At 36.2% G+C, this 21,918-nt stretch overlaps 1 protein-coding gene across 1 annotated transcript in view; it reads left to right on the forward strand.

Moving 5' to 3' along the window:
- TLL1 (tolloid-like 1) overlaps window positions 1-21,267 on the forward strand; it is a 136,381-nt gene extending 115,114 nt beyond the window's left edge. The window contains exons 16-21 of the mRNA XM_009995931.1: window positions 960-1,140; window positions 8,473-8,598; window positions 9,896-10,023; window positions 14,974-15,187; window positions 19,836-20,086; window positions 21,014-21,267. Of these exons, the coding sequence (XP_009994233.1) occupies window positions 960-1,140; window positions 8,473-8,598; window positions 9,896-10,023; window positions 14,974-15,187; window positions 19,836-20,086; window positions 21,014-21,148 (1,035 nt within the window). The 3' untranslated portion in view covers window positions 21,149-21,267. The remainder of the gene's footprint in view (window positions 1-959; window positions 1,141-8,472; window positions 8,599-9,895; window positions 10,024-14,973; window positions 15,188-19,835; window positions 20,087-21,013) is intronic.
- Window positions 21,268-21,918: the final 651 nt, after the last annotated feature.

Raw genomic sequence — 21,918 nt, forward strand, 5'->3', positions numbered from 1 at the left:
GTAACAATGCAAATGTAATCTCTATCTAGAATGTATGTATTTTTAAAAATTGAAAATGTTGAAAATAATATTTCCTAGGAAAAGAGAGAAAAAAAGGCCAAAACATCCTACTCTATAGTTCTCCTCCAGTTCCTCTGACATTTCTTCTTTGACTAGAAATTGTGATTTATCAAATACAACTTGGATTTAATAGACAATCTAAGCTCTGTATGAATCCTCCTGGCCACTGTGTTCTCTTAAGCTATTAATTGCAGTCAACTGGGACATATTTGATTAAATGATTGATAGCTGAGCCTAAGAAGCTTAGAAGTTTGTGGGTAGAAGGCTTTAGGTTGGCCAAGGGATTATGCATTGAAAGTATTATCACGAGTAGGAGGCCTTGGATAAGGCTTTTATATTATATTGTTTTACTCTGTTTTGTTTTTAACCTTTTAATGAAAATTATATGCATCAGACCTCCAAATTATAACGATGTTACTCTTATAGAAAGATACAGTTTTAATTGTACAGTTTTATATATTTGTAAATAAAATAATATGTCTTAAATACATCTTTTAAAAATCAGTAGAAGGTTTGTAGGTTCTGGATATGTGGTTTACAGTGCAGAGATAGGTATAATTTTTAAGGTTAATAGTTCTAGATTCTAGTCTAATGTCACTGGAATTTTATGGAAACATTACAAAGTATGTTGAAATTTAGATACTAAATACAGATCAGTATGTGTATATCTGTCAAAATATAGTTTTGAATGTAATGCATAGTATAGCTATGCCTTAGTGACTTTAAAATATTCTTACCAAAAATCAGTTAACATTTGTGAATAACTTTCACAAAGTGAAAAAAATTATTATTATTATTATTACTATTCAGCATATACCAATCAAAGTTCTTCTATTTGTAAATAGTAATGTCATGCTTTTCTTTCGGTTGCCCTCTCCAAAATTTCTTTCTCTTCTCAGGTTTGCAAATATGATTATGTGGAGATTCGTAGTGGCCTTTCTTCTGATTCTAAACTACATGGTAAATTCTGCGGTACAGAAGTGCCTGAAGTTATCACCTCTCAGTACAACAACATGCGAATTGAGTTCAGATCTGACAACACTGTGTCAAAAAAAGGCTTCAAGGCACATTTCTTCTCAGGTATAGAAAATTGCTCTTGTGTACCTGTGAGTGCCTCTGAGCATACAATGACTAGGTGAAGTGAATACTATATTTTGGTATGAAAACTGAGTGGCCTTTTCCCTTAAAATTTTGTGGTAGCTTTGACTTTGTTTTATTTATAAAAGGGTAAATCACTCTCCTCTCAAAAAATGCTATTCTGAGTTGTAATGTTTGTGCATAGTGGAAAATATATGGAACACGTATATTTTTTAACCACAGCAGAGATACACAAAAGTTGCTAGGTAGAGAGGAAAAAAAGCAAATTTACTAAGTGTTTTTAAGTTTTTGTTGCTGTTTTTTCAAATCCTAGTTGTGATGTGATATGAATTATATACTGTTTACCCATGTGTTTTTTTACTCAGATCTCAATATAATGCATTCGTTGTGAAACTACCACTTTGTGCTACATTTGTGTAATATTATGGCTTCTTTCTTGCCAAACCTTGCACTTCCTAATGTTCTTCAAAAGAGCGGAGTTTAAGACCTTGCCCTTCCAAAAATGTGTGTCTTTTAGCTGTAAGTGTAATTTCATTAAGGCATATCAGAGCCATGGAGATCTATATCACCTGAGGACATGTACTGTTGGATTAAGTTAGACAGGAGTGAAGCTGAAGATTTGAGGAAATTTTTGCACAACAGTCATCTTTGCAAACAAGTCATCTTTGAAATTACCCATTGAGACTGGACTATAATAACTTGGCCATGGCAAGATACCATCTGGGGTTAGTAGTGGAATTTTGTTGAGTGTTCCTGTTGTGTGTTCACACACATGCATAGGTATCTTATCTCCCCAAACTGGAAGTCATCCAGAAGCATTTGGGATTTGAATTCTATCCCCAAGTTTGTTGTGTTTTTTTTTACAGCAGTTAAAGATCTGAATCTGGAGAATCTTGACGCTTTAGCATGTAGCAAAATGTATTATCAGGCACTGTCACTAGTGTTTGCTTGCTAAAAATATCTAATCATAGCTGAAATTAAAATGGTATTTAATTGGTTAGCGTTAATAACTTAAACACAACCAAGTAATAAGAATCACTATATTGTATAAGTGATCTGGTTTGGAAAGTGAAGAAAACAGCTGTCAAAACAAACAGTTTAGACTTTCAATGTATAAATATCTGTAATAGATTTCATTGTTTTTCTTCAGCAATTATGAAAGCCGAGAAAAAGTGTTTCATCTCATACAAAGAAGTTAACAAACATTTTACCTCTTCTAAAGCATATTGGATATTTTTTTAATCACATTTCTCTGCTCAGTTTTTCAGATCCATCTTTACATACAGTAGTATTTACTTATAAATTTTTATTTTGTATTAGCTTCCAAGGTTTACTGCTTATTTTTCAGAAACTGTTCCTCCTAGAAACAGTTACTCTACTAGTCTTTTTATGTAGGCCTAGTAGTGCCAGCAGGAATAGTCACGTATTTTGACTTTTTACAAGACCAAGTATTGGCATGTTCCAGTTCTAAAAATGGTCTGCAAATAAAGTTTGTTGCATATTTTTGGGATTTCTACAGCCATGCCAGATAAAACTAGTAATGATAACTTTGTGAAGAAATAGGAAGAAAACAGGCCTATGCTGTATGTTGGGGAAAGACTAGACTGCAAATTGTGGAGTTCAAAGCATCAGATTGTAATCCTTCAAAACCATTATTTCCCTTGTCTTTTTCACTTCTGAATGAAATATACTTCCATTTCTGCCCCCAGGTGAAAGCAGGCTTTTCCTGATAATTTAAGAAAATGTGCATTTTAAATGACACCCTTGGTCACTAGAATTAATCTATTAGCCAGGGATAACTCTGAACTTACGAGTTTTTAATTAATAGAAATGTGTGATGTGTCCTGAGTAAAATATATATATCATCCCCTTCAAAGAAAGATTATTAAGATTATTAAGTCTTTGAGTCTGTAGGTATGTACGTTTGCTGAATGTTTCATAATGCATTTCTGTCAATGTCTCATTTTGTAACTTTAAATAGTTTGGTGTTTTATTTTTACTCTTTGTCAATTCTCTTCCAGTTGTTATAACTTACAGCAGATTCTATTATTCTTTGTTATCTGACTTTCCCGTTTTGACAATTTTTTCTGATCAAAACAGAAATTTTGTTATGCTTGAGACAAATCAAACTCCTAAACTAAAGAAGAGATTATCATCTCTCAGTAATTCATCAGGCAAAACTCTTATGGTGGTCAGAAAACACTGATTTTCTTACCCCTGAATGCCTTAATATGGACATAAAATGCTATTGGTCTGTCAATGAAGAGTGACCTTGAGACTTCATTCTTGGGGAAGGAAAGCTGCCCAGAGGAAAAGGACCTAGGGGTGCTGGTTGACAGCTGACTTAACATGAGCCAGCAGTCTGCCCAGGTGGCCAAGAAGGCCAGTGGCATCCTGGCTGGTATCAGGAATAGTGTGGCCAGCAGGAGTAGGGAAGTGATTGTGCCCCTGTATTTGGCACTGATGAAGCTGCACCTCAAGCACTGTGTTCATTTCTGGCCCCCTATAAGAAGGACATGGAGGTGCTTGATTGTGTCCAGAGGAGAGCTACCAAGATGGTGAAGGGTATCAACATTGTATGACAAGGAGCGGCTGAGGGAACTGGGGTTGTTTAGTCTGAAAAAAAGGAGGCTGAGGGGAGACCTCATCTCCCTCTACAACTGCCTGAAAGGAGCTTGTAGGGAGATGCGTGTTGACCTCTTCTCACAAGTGGATAGTGATAGGACCAGAGGAAATGGCCTGAAGTTGCAGCAGGGGAGGTTTAGATTGGATATTAGGAAGAATTTCCATACTGAAACAGTGGTCAAGCACTAGAACAGGCTGCCCTGGGAGGTGGCTGAGTCACCATCCTTGGAGGTATTCAAGAACCGTGTAAATGTGGCACTTCTTTGCGTGCTCTAGTGGCCGAGGTTGTGGTTGGTGGTTGAATTCACTGATCTCAAAGGTCCTTTCCAACCGTGACGATTCTGTGATTCAAGTATTTTGAAATTTGGGAGTAGATAGCTGATCACTGTTCAGCTGATGAAGTGGGGTTTTTTGCCTGTTTTTATACTTGACTTCACAATACAATACATTCAGAATGGTATCTGGAGAAATACGTAGTGCTATTGTCCAAGATATTTGCTGGAAGGTGTTTAACATATTAATTAAAAACAAACAACAAAAACAGTTACGGCTAAAAAGCTGCATCTTGCAGCCTTTTCACCAATAAAGGGCGTATGTGATGCTAAGCAAGAGACACAGGTAGGTAAGTTTGAAGATTAGGAACTGTAGTGTGTCCCTTAAACACAGCCAAAGAATTTTTTTTTGTTAACTCTTTTGGTGGTGAATTCTCCAGGCATGGCTGCATTTGAGAAAGCATGGCCCAGCTCCAGCTCAGACAACTGAAAGCAGTTTTTGGGTGGTTGGAATCCACTGTGATAAACTGTGAAAGCAAACAGTGACATGGGACAACAGATTGACCTGCTTTAGGAAGGTATTTATGTTGTTATAAGACAACATTAATTAATTTTTTTGGCTGTAAAATGGTGTTAACAGCCAGACAGGTGCTACTGGAAAGTGAGAAAAACTTTTTTTCACCATTCTGTAAAATTTACATTTGATGGGACAGTTCTGAAGAGAGCTCATTTGGGAGCCATTGCAGGGATCTACCTAATCTCCAGAGACACTCTTCCATATTTATAATGTAATTTCTTGTATAAAGAGAAGAAACTAGGCAATCATCATATATTAATTTTTATTAAAGTTTTCTGTAATTAGGTATTAGGCTTCTAAACTATAAGGTTCCTGTAACTAGGGGGGGTTTTATGCTCTCTTTTACTCTCTCTCTCTCTTCCTCTCTTGTTAGAAGGTAGTGACCTATTGCAGTCTGTTGGGCCTGGAAGACTAGAGGAGTGTAAAATACATCTGTAAACTTCAGGGAGGAAAAAAGTTAACAATATATATATGTACTTTTTTTTTTTTTCCTGTGATGTTTCCAAGAATATAGGCCACTTTTTAAAATCAATCTTTGTGTAGTTGAATGATTAATACTCAGTGATAATTTATCACTAAACTGCTTCCATTTATCATAAGTTTTAGTTACTTCAGTGATTTAAATAAACATGATTCTTTGCAAGATCATTCATAATGTACATGGTGTTTGATGTAATACAGAAATGAGATTTGTTGGAATACTTTTTTTCTTGGGTGATGATTCATTGAGCAGTTAAAAGAGAAAGCTAGAACATGTCTAGCCTTGAGCAAATTTGTTTTGGAGCACAAACTCATCTCTGGTGCCATCCTGGTACATTTTTTTCCACAGACAAGAAAGCTGTCTGCTATAGGCCACTTTTTAAAATCAATCTTTGTGTAGTTGAATGATTAATACTCAGTGATAATTTATCACTAAACTGCTTCCATTTATCATAAGTTTTAGTTACTTCAGTGATTTAAATAAACATGATTCTTTGCAAGATCATTCATAATGTACATGGTGTTTGATGTAATACAGAAATGAGATTTGTTGGAATACTTTTTTTCTTGGGTGATGATTCATTGAGCAGTTAAAAGAGAAAGCTAGAACATGTCTAGCCTTGAGCAAATTTGTTTTGGAGCACAAACTCATCTCTGGTGCCATCCTGGTACATTTTTTTCCACAGACAAGAAAGCTGTCTGCAAAGATAAAATTTTTGGGTTTGAATTTTGCAAGGACTTGATACAGGTCCCTTCAGGCCAAGTGCGTAGTGTTCACAGATTGGTCACCTCTGAGGGTCTCAGAGGTACGATCATTTGTCCTCTGAATGATTCAATCTAACATTTGGTTCAGAATGGATCTTTCTCTGTTCTGAGTACTAAAATGAGAAGAGAAAGTATCCATTCAAAATGGAGAGACTCGTTTCCATCTGTCAGCATAACAAATGGTTTTGTTTTTATATAGCAAAACATTTGTTCCTGTAACTAATACCGACTAATTGTTTTTTTCATGAATTTTTAAACTGGGCAGTCAATTTGACAGAAAGTCTGTTCTGAATTCTGAAGTGTGAGGAAGGCTTGTTCAACAGTTGCATCCTTGATTAACCATGTACAATTAATTATTGTGGTTCAAATATGTTCCAAAGCTTTTTCTTTCTCCCTTCTGTCCATTTTTTATCTCTGAGGAGATCAAACGTGGAAATGCTTGTTTATGCACTTGTATCTTAACCGATTATTTTAGAGAATAGGAACTTAATTCATGTTGAAATACTTTTCAGTATTTTCACACAGTTTGAGGGAAGATTAAAATGGACAGGGCTTTTATTTAGAATTTGTGTACCTACTCTGTACTTGGAAGCCTAACCTGAAGACATTTTGAGCTTGCCTTCCATTTATTTTGTTGTTTAGGTAGAAACCTACAAACTAATGTTTAGAACAGGGAATACTGAAGAGTTATTTCATATTATATCTAATTTCTAATTTGCTTATTACTGTTTTTCACTTGCAACATGGAATGAATTTACAATAGTGCTTGCTTTGGCAAAGATGAAAGAATATAAATGTACTGCTTGAATATAAATGTACTGCTGCAGTTTGGGACTTGCATTGCAAGGTGCACAATGAAGTGTGGAGTTTTTATGCTTCTTTCATCAGCAAAATGACAACTAGAATGAGCTTTTGGATCTATCATTCTGGGAGCTGCCTATGTTTTTGGCTGTTTCTTAACCTTCAAATCTGTTCAAATCTTCAGAAAGCTTCCAAAATTTTCAGTGCAAACAGATTTGAGATTTACAGGACAAAATGTGGTGGATGCTTGGCTTTGACTTGCAGAATTTTTTCATAATGTGCAGAATTTTTCCATAATGTGCATTATCATCATGTAATGTAAGTGGAAGCTGATTTTAATGGAAAGACCTGCAAGTCAAGGGGTCAAGTGTTGCATACATTTTGGCTGATAAAGCTTGTGTATGCAATTATAATGCAAACTTCCTCTGTTGTATTACTGAATATGAGTATCAGTAAAGGCAGGAAATAAAGTACATAAGTAGGACAACAAAAAGAGACTTAAATTATCCATAGTGGCTTGTAATCTATAGAAATTCTTGCTATGCCTACTAAAGTCTGAAACATCGTGTGTGACCTTGTTTGGAGATAACATTCACTCTTGCTATGGTGCGTGAGGCTGAAGGGGGTGAACTCTGTATTCCAGCCCTGCAACAGCTGGACCTCTGAGATGACAATTTCTTTGCTCGTCTTTCTCCTTTCTTTTGCGTCTTGAAATGATACAGTTTGCAAGATGTAATTTTTAAATATGGATTTTTGTGTCTTTATAGATATTTATATATTGGTATATGTTTTTATAGCTCAGGCTTTATATATATATATGTATGTCTGTACTTATATAGGTACATACATGTGCATACATGTATGTGTATATGCCAGGAGCAATCTGTTTGTTTGGTTTTTTTTAATGGACCAGTCTCACGTAAAATGACAGGAGCTGAATGACATAGAAGTGTGGCAGCTGAGGCCTCTTGCTAGAATGACAGCCTGTTAATCTAGTTTGGCTTTTTTCCATGCAATGAATTTGTAGCTCTTTAATGCAGGTCATATTTCCTCCCTTACTCTCTGCTTTACTTCTAACACACTAAAAGCTCTTTTGAAGGATTATTTGCATGCTATATTGTAGATATCCTTGAGATAAGTAATGCCAGTTTCTTTTGTATGTTTTTCAACTAATTGTTTTTCTTTTTGTGATGTCCTGTAATGTCCAGAATCATTAAAAGCAAAGCACACTGTCACTCTACTGGGGAAAAAAATCATTTTATTACAAATGTTTATGTTAAATCCATCTTTTCTTACATGTTTAATGTGCAGACCCTGAAACCTTGTTTGGCCTGCATGTTGCTTTCAACATAACACTACTAAATTTTGGAATTTCTATGGAGTTTGAATACTTCATGTGCTGTCTAAAGATTACACAACTTTTGTTTACTGAAATAAAGTTTTGGATGGGATATTTCTGAAATTTGACCAGCTAGTCCTCTTGAAAGAGTAAATGCTGATAACTGTCTTATGTCCTTTGATTTTGCTTGTTTGTTTTACTAGTGTTCCTCTCCCCTAGGAACTACCTCTAACTCCCTAGAAAGATGAGAAATGCTATTTGTGCCATGGTGCAACGTTACAGGCAGAGCAATGAGTGGTTAGAACTAAGATATCATGAATCTGCCATACTGAGAAGAGTTGACTGTGCCTTAGTTTGTCCTTTTCTGGACTCAAACACTGTGCTTAACATTTTTCTTTCTGCTTACAAGGACTGCTGCTAGTTGTGATGCTCATCCAACCTTGTGTATTTCTTAGACAAGGATGAGTGTTCGAAGGACAATGGTGGCTGCCAACATGAGTGCATCAACACAGTAGGGAGCTATGTTTGCCAGTGCCGAAATGGATTTGTGCTACATGAAAACAAACATGACTGCAAGGAGGGTAAGTAGCAAGGTAGCTGAATGGGTGATTATATAACTGTCTGACAGAAAGATCTCTCCAGCTCTCCTTCCAAGGAAAAGAAAGGAAAGATCTGGCCTAGACATTTGGGCTCAGGCCCTCCCCCACCCTCCCTTCCCCATCACCTCCATCCCCAGCATTTGTGTGTGGCTGAGTTTGAGGTCCACAGGAATGCAGTTTGGAAAACTTTGGATCATTGGCAAGTGGTGCTACTTTTAATAGTGCTGTGAAGTATAGAACATTTAAAGCTGTGCTAGATTATTTATTTAATACTCTATTAACCACAGGGACAAAGTTTTTGGAGAGAAGCCTGGTAAAGTTGTAATTTGCTCCTATCAGTAGCTTGTAGTCAGGTTGAAACCATATCTTCCCTTTGTGGGTTTATTTTAGGGAACATACTCAGACAATCTAAATTCCAGTCGAGTCCCTGTGCATCTCTCTTCCTGTTTGCTGTCTCAAGGTGCAGCTACCTCGAAGAAAGCAGTAGACTTTGGAGCTTAAGTAGAATTTAGGTTATCTTCAAATGAACCTCAAATGTGCAATATCGTGTGAGTTACCGTAATTTTCAAAGCTGCATCCTAGCATGGATTTAATTTGCAAGTGGAGATACGGCCTTTGTGAATCAGTCATTGTCATTGGTGTTGGAATCATACTTGCCTGCTCTAAAAGATTCCTGTTCAATAATTCTCTGATGTTCATAAAGCAATTTAAGATTGTTAAAATAAAAACAAAAATGAAACTGGTTTCTCTCTTGCCTTAAGTTTTACTTCTTATTTATTCACAGAGATGCACTTCTGGTTATTCAGTTACAATGTGAATGACTAAGCTTGATACATACAGTTTAGTCTCAACTGTTTTCTGGATTTGTATATGTCCCTAGAAACTGTGCTTTAGAAATCAAAATGCTTGCTCTTTAGCTGAACGTATGAAAATTAGCAAGAAGAGACAAAAAGAAGTTGTTCAAGAAATATAATTTGGAGTTGGATTGGCAAGATTTCTCATGGATAGAATAGGGGGAATAGCAAAATGTTTGATTAAATGTTAATACCTATCTTATGTATATTTTTAATAATATTAAAAAATACCATCCATGGTAAACAATAGCATATTTTTCACAGCAATCAATAAACAAGCATACTAGGTTAAAGTGTTTTCTAAAGGTGCTTACCTGTCTTCCTCAAGATTATTTCCATTCAGAGGTTCCCCTGACAAAAAAGAATACTTTTCTGGCTACCTCTAGACCCCCCAAGACTAACTGATATTATCATTGTTGGCACAGCTGAGTGTGAGCAGAAGATCCACAGTCCCAATGGCATCATCACGAGCCCCAACTGGCCTGACAAATATCCCAGCAGAAAGGAGTGCACATGGGAAATTAGTGCCACCCCCGGGCAGAGAGTCAAATTGGTGAGTTTCTGCATACCCTTCCTTTTTCTCTTCTCTTCCACCAAACCTGCTTCTCAAATTGCTACGCAACAATATGAAGCTGTTACTAAGCTTCACTATCAGTTTGCAGCTCACAGGTAAACTGTTCTAAAAATCCACTCACTCCTGTCTGTTCCTGGCTGACTGGGGCTACTAAATAACATGAAGCTGTGAGTTTAAGATTGTGGTGGTTGTAAATACTCTGGACAGCAACGGGCAGGAGGAATACTTTACATTACAACCACTCCTCTCCCACATACCATTTGCATTTCTGTTCTGTACTTTTTCTGAGGAGTAATAAAAAGGTACAAAAACCAAGAATCTGGACTTCTTATTTAGAAATGGCTCCAAATTCTAGCGTAAGTAGAAGAGCAACTTAAGTAAAGCTAAGTGACCTTTATGTCTAACTGGCTGAGAAAAGTGGTTAAAGACAACATAGAAGAGCTTAGGGAGCTCTGCAGACCTGCTGAGGTTTCATAGGCTCTGTAGGAAGCCAAAGGCATGAATCTACCCAGGGAGCTTTTCTGCATTGAAATCAGCCCCGCTGTTCCTTCAGTCGAAGTACTTAGGGGACAGCCACAGCAAAAGCTGACTTTAAATATTTTTAAATCTGATATATTGATTTAACAAATGTTTTGGAGCACATAAAGTTAAGAGAGATGTGTCTGCTTCAGGAGGTAGAACCAATAGCCAATATTGACTTAGGGATGAAAGGGATATTGTAATCTCCTAACTCCTGACCTTAGCCAAAAACATAGTCGCTGTTACTGGTGCTGATGTGGGATCATGTATGGATCCCTGTTCACCAGAAGTAAAATGATTAAATGGTCCTGGAGGATATGGGGGTTGCAGAAAATGAGTTATGTGCAGGCTCTGTCCATTCAAAGGGTAAAAAATGAGGCTGTGATTCAGGCAGCCTTACTGCTGCCAATTCTGAGCAAGCCTTCTTCATCTGCACAGAAAACACCAAAACCAACCAGGCATGGGCATGTGGCTGTAAAAGCTTTTTCATTACTTTTAACTTCAGTAGCCAAAATTCCAGCATTCAGATTTATTCGGTGAAATATCACATGGTCTGTCTTAAAAGAAAAGGCTTTTAAATGGGGTTTTACAAGTTAAATAGCAAAAATATAACAGAATTTTACTATATAGAATTTTCAAAAATACCTTCATGATTTAGAATTTGAAGCCAACTTTTCTGTGCATGTTGCTAGAATCAATATACCAAATTCTGTGTGTGTAGTGTCTTTTAAGTCTAGTACAGCAAGTTGCCATATTAATAATATTAATACCACATTTCCACTATGGATGAATGTTCTTCTTGGACTTTCACACCGTATATAAGTTTACTCCTGACAGTTTACTTAGTAAAATTTAACAAGGAGAGAATTGATTTATTTTTGGTAACAAACCACATGCATTGTGAAGTTGTGCTTCGTTTTTTGAGAGGTGTGTGTGTACAGAAACTTATTTTTTGTTGTGGTTGCTCTCACTCTGATAATAATTGAAAAGTCTCTTCCTGAAAAGTTAAACATTTGATGTAATTAAGAAGCCTAGGAAAAAATGGATAAGCGAGTCAGAATTTTTAAATGAAATGTATAGATAAAGAAGGCTTTGAAAATGTATGTAGTAGAGAGAGATTTTCATAAGCTAATCAGCCGGATGTTTATAGGAGACAGACTTAAGTGTCCCATTCAGGCAGCTATCCATAAGTGCCACCAACGTATCTACTCAGTTGAGTGCTATAGATAGAGTGTGCTGGATGTTCAGAAGCTATATGTAACATTTCCAAATACCATTCCCACTAATGGGATCCCCATCAAAATGGGGACTGTAGTCATGGTGGGGTGAGTATTCAAAAGTATTTGTCCCTGGAAGACAGTGTGATTTAATTATACTACCAACTTTATTAAATAATATTTGAACTGTATTTGCACTAAATAATACAGGGAAAGTTATCAGCAAGTATTCAGTCATGTTCAGCTTTAAGTAAAATTTGTGTCAGTTCTCCTATTTCAAACTTAATCCACTGCTGGGAATGGATTACTTTTTAAAAAATGGGTGTTTGAGTTTTTAAAATACTTTTTTTTTTTTTTTCCCTTTAAAAAACATATTTGTTTGCTTCACTCTGTAATTGCAAGAATCAATTGTTAGATTTGCAACAGATTTAGGACTTTTCTCTTGTTCTTTGTGGGACACAGTATAATATGTACAGTCTCACAGGCTTAGAAATCCCAGTGGTAAGTCAAATATTAAAAATAATAGTGTGACTTACAGTTTATAGTGAGAAGTGATCTCTTTGTACTGATAAGAAGGGAACAAAACTGGTATCATTTTCCTCTAAAAGAAAACTGAATTCTGTAGCTTGGTCTTGGATCACATCTCTTGCTCCTGTTGATTCCAAGTTGGCTTGACTCAATTCTATATTTAACTAACTCCCTTTTACAGTTAGTCTCTCAGCTTTCTGTTTTGTTTTGTGGTTTTTTTTTAATCTATCAGATTTTACTTGGGCATAAATGACAACACGTACTTGGCATCATAAAAGTAGGATGACTGACTACAATTTAAGAGCAGCAGAATGGCTGCTGTACAGCTGTTTTCACTGCTTCTGCAGTTTCATTCCCTTAATAAAACTCCCAGACTTTCTTGTGAAATGAACCTACATCCTCTGCATCATGCAGCTCTTCACTTTTCACAAAACAAAAGTGTTATTCTGAATACTTCAGTTCTTTGGGCAAAAGACTTTGTTAGCTCTTTATATTTCCTTTAGGTCAGCTTAACAGCTGATATATATAAATTACTGTCACATTTCACACTGGCTAAATTCTAAAGGTGAATTGGTAGGTGAGATTTACTTTAATGTACCCGAGAGAATGCGTAATTATGATGTTTACTCAGTATTTGATAGTTCAGTTTTATTCCTTTTAATTCTTGTTTTTTAATCCTTTATTGTTTGGGGTTTTTTTGTTTTGCTTTGTTTTTTGTTTGTTTGTTTTTTGTAAACAGCCAACTATGTGACTATTCATGGGAGTATTTATACTAAGTGCTTTTATGTTCTTTTGTTGAGCAAAACAAATTTTGAATTTCACCTTGAATTGTAGGTTATTTCTGAAAATTTGCACAAAGATGTGTGCCCACGTGGCCAAGAAGACCGATAGTGTTTTTGTCTGTCTCAGGAATAGTGTGGCCAGCAGGAGTAGGGAAGTGATCATGCCCCTGTACTCAGCGCTGGTGAGGCTGCACCTCGAGTACTGTGTTCATTTTGCAGGCCCTCACTGTAAGAAGGTTGTGGAGGTGCTGGAGCATGTCTAGAGGAGAGCTACGAAGCTGGTGAAGGGTCTAGAAAACAGGTCATATGAGGAATGGCTGAGGGAACTGGGGATGTTTGGTTTGGAGGAGGCTGAGGGGAGCCCTCATTGGCCTCTACAACTACTTGAAAGGAGGCTGTGGGAGGAGGGTGTTGGCCTCTTCTCCCAAGTGTATAGTGATAGGACCAGAGGAAATGGCCTGAAGTTGCAGCAGGGGAGGTTTAGATTGGATATTAGGAAGAACTTCTATACTGAAAGAGTGGTCAGGCACTGGAACAGGTTGCTCAGAGAGGTGGTTGAGTCACCATCCTTGGAGATTTTCAAGAAGTGTGTAGATGTGGCACTTCTTTGCGTGCTCTAGTGGCTGAGGTTGTAGGGATTTTTAGAGTTTTGTGGGGTTTTTTTGGTGGAGTGTGTTTGGTTGTCTGTGTTTGTTTGGTGGTTTGGTTTTTTTTGTGTTGATGGTTGGACTCTGATCTCAGAGATCCTTTGAACCATGGCAATACATATCACCTCCTTGGTGCTTACGTGAGAAGAAATTACTGAATTTTAGTCTTCAGGTTTCTGGTTGAAATTTAGCCCTGATGGAAAAGTCTTACCTAAAATATCAATGTCCCCTTGAAATAAATTTGTTGTCCAGTCTTGGAAGACACTCTTCCATATTTGAAAAGCAAGTATTAGTTTTCTGTGTTTTAGCAGTTTCTGTAGGGTATGGCATATACCTGTAGGAAATAACTTTGTTGGGATATTTGAGTTTGAGAAATTCCAGAAGTTTTTAAAAGTAAGTTGGCCAGGCTTTGCTCTGAAGAACAATTTTTAATAAACCCAACTTTGTCCTTACAGACTTCCATGAACACTAAGAGAGCTCAGAAACTAAGATGAATGAACATCACAGATTTGTAAATGTTGAGATCACTGTGTTCAAACTATGGCAGCGATTTGAATCTTCATGGAAGAACTAAGAACAGCAAAAGATTATGCTGAAGATTAAGCAATGAACAAATCTTTGCTATTTTTCACAATTATTTCCCCAGCCAATGTGTGATCCTAGCATGAGGGCTGCAGCCTGAAGTATTATTAACATCGCATTAAAAAAAATAGATGTCTAGATAATAAATTGGAAAATACAACTTTCATGCATAACCCTTCATATGTAAAGGTCATTCTCAAAGGCTTTAGTTGTGGTATGAAGTAAATAAAAAAAAAAAAATAAAAAAAAAGAGGATGGCACATTGTTTTACAGATGTTTCAATCAGGCTTCAATTACCTGAGAAACCAATAGATCTCCTCCTGCTTTTTGCTGTTTGGAGTGTTCTGCTAAATTTTGAATTATCCTACAAATGGTACAAATTAAACAGAAAAGTCACAATAATCTAAATTTAATATCATGATATGGATGTTGATTGGTTAGAAAGATTCTAATCCCTTTTTATATAAAAGATTATGCCCTTTTAAAACTCACTGGCTTAATTATAATTCCACTTCCTCAACATTGCTTTGTTATTCGAAGTTAGAGGCTTGTAGGGGCAGTAACGCTAAAATCTGTCATCTTAACTACCTTTACTTTGTATTCTGAAACATGCATACAGTTCTACATTGAGTTATTTTGCTTTTTTCCCCCCAGACCTTCAATGAATTTGAAATAGAACAACATCAAGAATGTGCTTATGACCACTTGGAAGTGTTTGATGGTGAAAGTGAAAAATCACCAATTCTGGGACGCTTATGTGGCAATAAGATACCGGATCCTCTAATTGCTACTGGCAACAAAATGTTTCTCCGCTTTATTTCTGATGCATCGGTTCAAAGAAAAGGCTTCCAAGCGACACACTCTACAGGTCAGAAAATCAGGATGTGTTTCACTAATAATTTCCCTTTTGTTCTTTAGTGGAAGATATTAAGGGTTTACTTTTATAGGAAAACTGTGAGTGAACAGATAGACCGTGTAACAACTAAATACTATGAAACCTTAAGAATAGGAGGAAAAAATCTGAGATTGCAGAAAGTATTCTGTAATATTTTCAGACATTTTTTTTCTCCTCTGTTTCTTGTTTTGTCTCTCAATTTTATAAGTAAATTATTAAAAGATTTTGAAACAAAATCCAATAAAAAAGATTATATAGGTAGAGACAGTCTAAGAGATAATTAATAAAATTAATGCCATAAATTTGTAAAAGATTCAGTAGCTTTTAATTGGATTTGTAATGGGAATATTTCACGTGGGTATGTGATGCACCTCCATTACTTTTCTGTTCTAAATTAAACAAAAGTTTGGGTTTTGTGTAAACAGCTATCACTTTCCTGTAGAGCTAAAAAGGAAAGATAAGCCAAAGAAAAACAGGGAAAAAAACAATGCTGAAGCTTTCTAAAGACCAGCAGAATATAATTTCCCTCACACTTGCCATTTAATTTTGTTCTTGGACAGAAATAACTGAGATGAAAAATAATGTTTTGCAATTGCATTAATAGATTTCTTGGGATATTTTCGAGAGTGTTCATGATTTCCCTGGCGTTGCTTGGCTTACAGTGGCCCCTAGTGATCAATCTCTGAATTTCCTCTGCTGTAAGGGTTTGGGGTTTTTTACGCTTTCTTCTTCAGCCGTAATGTCCGTCTTTACTAAGTTCATTCTTTTTCATCCAGTATCTGACAATAAATTTTAATAAAGAAAATTAGTATAAATATCTCTGTTACTGCATAAAGTTTACTGGCAGGTAACAGTTGTTAATAGAAGATGGTAAACAGGGTCATTAGTCACTGTTAATATCATTTGATATTACACAGAGTATTCATCAAGTTGGTGTGTAGTGCTCAGCTAACAAATCCTCATATATCACTGCTAGCAGTTGCTCTTTTTTTCCTTCTGCTTTATTAAGAATAATTCTAAAACTCTATAAAATTAATATACCTTTCAGAGAAAGACAGTCACTCTTCATTATTTGGGCCTGGAAAGTGCCAAGTTTGGTTACCTGTAATTCAATTTGGTTTTCTTGTGGAAAAAATATTTTTTTACAAGCATTACATTATATTATAAGCATTGTTTTGCTTTCCTTAGGTGGAAAATTAAGTAGAAAAGATAATACTCATTTTTAAATTAAGTCAGGGCAAATAGTTAAAGGTCAGAACTCTTGTTAGAAATGAGTGTTGTGAAACTTCTTTCTCATTTATTCTTTTCACTTCAATTTGCAGAATTGGAGCATGTATATTTATCTACTGAGTTTTATGTGCCTTAACTGTAAAAACTCTTAGCATGTATAAGAGTGCATCTCTGGGAAAGCCTAAAGAGTAAAATCTGCCCCGTTTTTAAGAATGTTGTTAAAATTATACAGTTTGTCTCCTTAATAGCGGACATGTATTTACAATGACTGCTGTTGCACAAGCTGCTGGCTCAGCTGAACAGGGCATCACCAGCATGTGCTTTGAGGCAGAGTTTGGATGAGACACAACTCTGATCTTGCAGCATTTTCCTGCAGCTTTAAGCCAAACATGGATGATCAGGGGGAATTTTACCTCTGTGCTTTTGACAACAGTGTGAATGAATAGACTTCTAACAAGTGTATATACAGTGAGTTGTATTTCTTTATTTTTTCTAGCAAATAATAGTTGACGGTGTGCAATGGAAGTAGGAGAGGTGACACTCAGTCCTGCATAACTGTGTGGATAGACAGGGAGAGCTGAGTAAGCTGCTCCCTTCACTTCTTACCTCTTGGCAGAACTAATTCAGTAGAAGGACCTGTATAATAATAACAGCAGGGGAAGAGTAACTGGATTCTATGCCAAATAGTGTTTGTGCTGCTGTATTTCTGGCATCTTTACGATTTAATGGTCTCTTATTCTAGAAGATACTAATGATGATGATTTCCCTTCTGTGACAATTTTTTGGCTGGAAATATTATCCACATTCCAAATTTCCATTGAATTTTTCAGAAAAGTGGATAAAACTGTAACTGCAGAGGTAGTAAAGTTTCCAAAAATACATGAGATAGAAAGGTTTCCCTGGGTGGAGCAAAACTTATAAAATGCTGCTTTTAAGGTACAACACAGTTTTAGAAAGAGATTTTGCTATATTTTTCCTCTCAGTAAAGGCATAACCCATTCAGAAGGAAGTTACAAAAATGCTCCTGACAGAATATGAAGCTTCATTCTTCAGGAAGTGATTTGATTGCCCTAACATAGGCATCTAGTTCCCTTCTCAATGGCCTTATTTATGGTGGCTGGCCTCCAGCCTCTGCTGCAGGAGATTGCAGGTCTGCTGTAGGTCCTGTTCCTCTCTGTCAGCTGTGGGAGGATTTTTGACAAATTTGGGCATCTCAGATGTCACTCAGTTTAGGCTTCTGTGTTGCTTTCAAAATGGCTACAATAATTCAGTAATGGCAATGCTGAATAAAATTCCTAATCTTGTTTCACTGGGTTCAGGTAGTGTGGATTTAAGCTTTTCCTGTCTGTGCAGCCTGTTTGGTTTGCTCTTGTGTTTTAAGAAGCCTAAAAGCTCCTAGAAAGGTCAGGGAATAAGAAAGTGATTTTGTTCCTTAGCTGATCTAGAAAGAAGTCTTTATGGTCAGGTGTCCACATTGTTCCTGCAGCAGAGCAGACAGCTGCATGGTGATGTTCCTCGCTGCTAGTGGGGCTATAGGCTATAATCCAGGGGAAAAATGCAAAAGAAAGGGAATTGCCACTTTCTATAGCTGCTAGTATGGCTGCAACTTTCCTTTAAACTCCTGTCCCTCTAAGAAGCGGAGGGAAACAACGCAGACAGCTCATTAAACATTTTGTCATTTGCAGCTGTTCTGTATCTGAAGGAGGGAGATGTTCTTACTGTTGCCAGCAGTGCAATAAAAAAAAAAAATAATAATAAAAAAAAAAAAGAAAGGTAAATAAAATCAAGAATAGGAAAAGGAAAGGGAAAAGAATTTAATAAATTAGAAAACAAATGAGAAAGAACTCTTTGAACTACCTCATTTGACTTATTTTTTTTTTATCATATGCTCTTATCTGTTCTTTAAAAGCAAAAAAAATATTGAAATTTCAGACTGAACAACAGGTCATGCATAACGGTTTGCTCTAATTCTGTAATTTATATTTTGTATTTTGATTCCTTCATTTTTCTATTAACAAAAAACAGTATGTTTTTAAAAAATAAGGATTTGCTCACTGATGTCAATAATTCCCAGCTGAAATGTGTCACCTCACAATATAACATTTCAGGTGGTCATGCTTAGTATGGGTGGAAGCCATTACACTAAAGTAAAATTAAAATTATCTGTTCACCAAATTTAGGAATGTTTGAATCTTGCGATTTGTTTCAGGTTAATATAAAATGTTCTATTCATAGTAGCTACATTTTCTAAAAATGCAGATAGAAATATCTATTGATTTATTTATAGAAATTGAATCTAAACTTGTAAATCTCAGATTTTTGTTCATGCTTATTTGCACTTGGTGTTTTTATGCATGCTATAAGGGATAGATTGCCTTTGATGAGAAACCAGAACAAAATTATGCTGTTTCCATTGAAATATTTGTAACTGTAAAGAAAAAAAGCCCCCAGCCATTGCTTAGAAAGGTAAAAAGCATTGCATCTTTTCTTTAAATACAAGTTTCCATCTGTTGTTGGTTGGATTATAATAGATCTTTTAATTGGCAAATGCATAACAACTGTATATTAAAGTTACTGAATTCAGTAACTTATTTCAGTAGAAGCTGAATTCACTGGCTATGTAGGACAGAACATGAGTTTTAATAATAGCTGCAGAAAATATTTAGAAAGGGTAAAGTATTAGCTACTGTATTTAGGGGGTTTTTTTTGGGTTTTGTGTTTTGTTCAGTGCATTTTCAGCAAATTCTGTTGCTCTTGTGCAAACTTGCTAAAGAATAACCTATTGGACTATATGGTAAAGTTCATTCATATTTAAATTATGAACCTATTGAGCAGTTATGAACAAGCTGTAAAGCAACACATACCTCTTAGTACTGTGTAGAACTAGAGATTTATACTGAAAATATTCCTTTGTCATAGAGCAAGGATCTCCAACTCAGGGCTCCAGTTCATTGCTGACTACATGTGTGATAGAGCTCATCCTCCCCTGTTACTTTTACAGTGTCATTAACGCCTGTGGAAGGGCTGTCACCACTGAAATGTGGACACCCCACCCAGAACCCTTGCCGCTCAAGTGCCTACCTGAGTCATGTTCTACCTCTTGAACCACGTTGCTTATAACTTCGGTGTTCCCTGAGCGATTATCTTTCACTTGAAAATTATGTAATATTCTCAAGTCTCTGTAGCTATAAAACATAATTTATATAGGGAAAGCTGAGAATGATGTGTTTGTCTTTATACCAGGTTCTACTTCCTTTCAGGCCTTGTTTGTTTGACGTTCTTGTGCCAAAAAGATACAGACAGCCTGAAGAAAACTGGAAGTCTATGAAAGGAAAACGCCAATTTGCACTTAATACGTTTCTTTTTTTTTCTTTTTCTTTTCTCTGTCCAGAGTGTGGTGGTCGGCTGAAGGCTGAAACCAAGTCCAAAGATCTGTACTCGCATGCTCAGTTTGGTGATAACAACTATCCAGTTCAGGCAGACTGCGACTGGCTGCTCGTGGCAGAGCGCGGCTATCGGGTCGAGTTAATGTTTCAGACTTTTGAGGTTGAGGAAGAGGCAGATTGTGGTTACGATTATGTGGAGCTATTTGATGGTCATGATAAGACAGCTGTGAGACTTGGTCGATTTTGTGGATCTGGGGTAAGTAATCAGGTACTACACTCTTTATTTCCACAACAAAAAGAAAAAAAAAGACAGGGCAGAGGAAGGAAAGGGTCAAGAATGGATGAGATTGAGCTATTACACCTTATATTTAAGAAAATAATTCTCTCATTTGTGGGATTTTTTAAATATTATTTTGCAGGCTTATAGTACAAGCATTTCCCTGTACATGTTTTGAATAGTAGATATTCTTGTTTTGTAATGTTACATTAAGCTTTAGGTCTCTGACAATGGACTGACTGACTCAAAAAAAGGTTAGCTGCGTTATTCCTTAGAGAGAGAGAAATGCACTGCTGTTGAGAACTATCACATTAAAATTCTTCCACTTTAAAAAAAGCTGCCACATTTTGCAGGAGGGGAGTTCAGGAAGCATTTATAATATGCTCATTTTTGCTTATATGGCTCCAGAAGAACTATAGAAGGCATCTAGGAATGACAAAAGAATGAGGAGCTTTGCTTATTTGTCTTCTAAGAAAAGATTAGAGATACTGCATAGAGATTGGATAAGTTAAATCAGATTCAGAAAGTATGATGATATATTTATTTTGATTGTGTGAAAAGATACTTTTCAGGCCCCGAGCTCAAGATTGGAAAAATGCACCATAATACAAAAGCGAAAATAAATAATTTATAATCTTGTGCCAGTAGATAAAAATTCAAACATAATGATTTAACCTCACCTCCAGTTTCTAGTTTAGGTTGTCATTTCCACAGTCTGCCTCAAAAATTCCTAGCCTATAATTGAGAGCCTAAGAAGACAGAAGTATTCTGTCTGATGTGTGAAGCACAGCGGAATTACACAAGGTATAACAGGAAAGGACAAATACCCATAAGAAAAAGATTAGAACAAACAGGATGAATATACAGAGTGGAAAGATAATTAATTTCTTTGTTCTTTTTTTTTAGCCACCAGAAGAAATTTATTCAGCAGGGGAAACTCTCTTACTTCACTTTCACACTGATGATACAATCAACAAGAAAGGATTTCATATACGATACAGAAGTATAAAATACCCAGATAGTGTGCACACCAAAAAATAACGCAAGAACCTCTATGCCAGAAAAGGAGAGTGAAAAAGAAAGAACGCATAGTGGAAAGGAAGAAAGGCCTGTCTTTTTTAGAAAACTGAAGTTACTAGCTCAAATATTTTATATGAGTTCAGTTGAAATGAAGACTTCTAAGACCAGAGACTGAAATAAAATTTAAAAATCACCTATCCCAGTGGAATAGTCAAGATCATGATGTGCAGGCTCCATACTTGACTGCCTCTGCAAAGGTTGATAAAGGACTTTCCATGCAGGGAGAGTATAAAAGCTTTTGTTCATGGTTTGACATTTGTCATAGATGCGTGCAGATTCAATCAGTAGAGTGCAGGGGAAGTGACCCTGCAAATGGTTCTTCCTTCTGACAGTTGTATGGTGTCCAGGAGGGAAAAAAGCCCTTTCAGGTCACACACTCAAAATACTGTCCTTATATCTAGTTGCTTTGACTTTGTATCCTGCATACAGTTTGTACAAGGACTTGAAAGAAGACAAGAAATGGGAAAGTCTTCCTGCATTACTCTGTATTTTTTACAAATTCTTCTGTCATATCAGGTTATCAGTGTTTTGAAACTGGAAAGTCCTACTTCTGAAACATAAGTGATCTTTAGAGTATTTTGTTTTACTAATGACTGAGAAGTTGAAACTGTTATATCAGTCATCACTAGTTGACCAATGACTAGTTGACTGAATTTGAACAGTGTAAGCCTCTGAAAATGTTTGGTTTACTGCTTAAGTAAGCTATCTCTGATGATGTGCTCTTATTTTGC

This window comes from Chaetura pelagica, unplaced genomic scaffold (assembly GCF_000747805.2).
Source record: "Chaetura pelagica isolate M959 unplaced genomic scaffold, ChaPel_1.0 scaffold142, whole genome shotgun sequence".
Lineage (NCBI taxonomy): Eukaryota > Metazoa > Chordata > Aves > Apodiformes > Apodidae > Chaetura > Chaetura pelagica.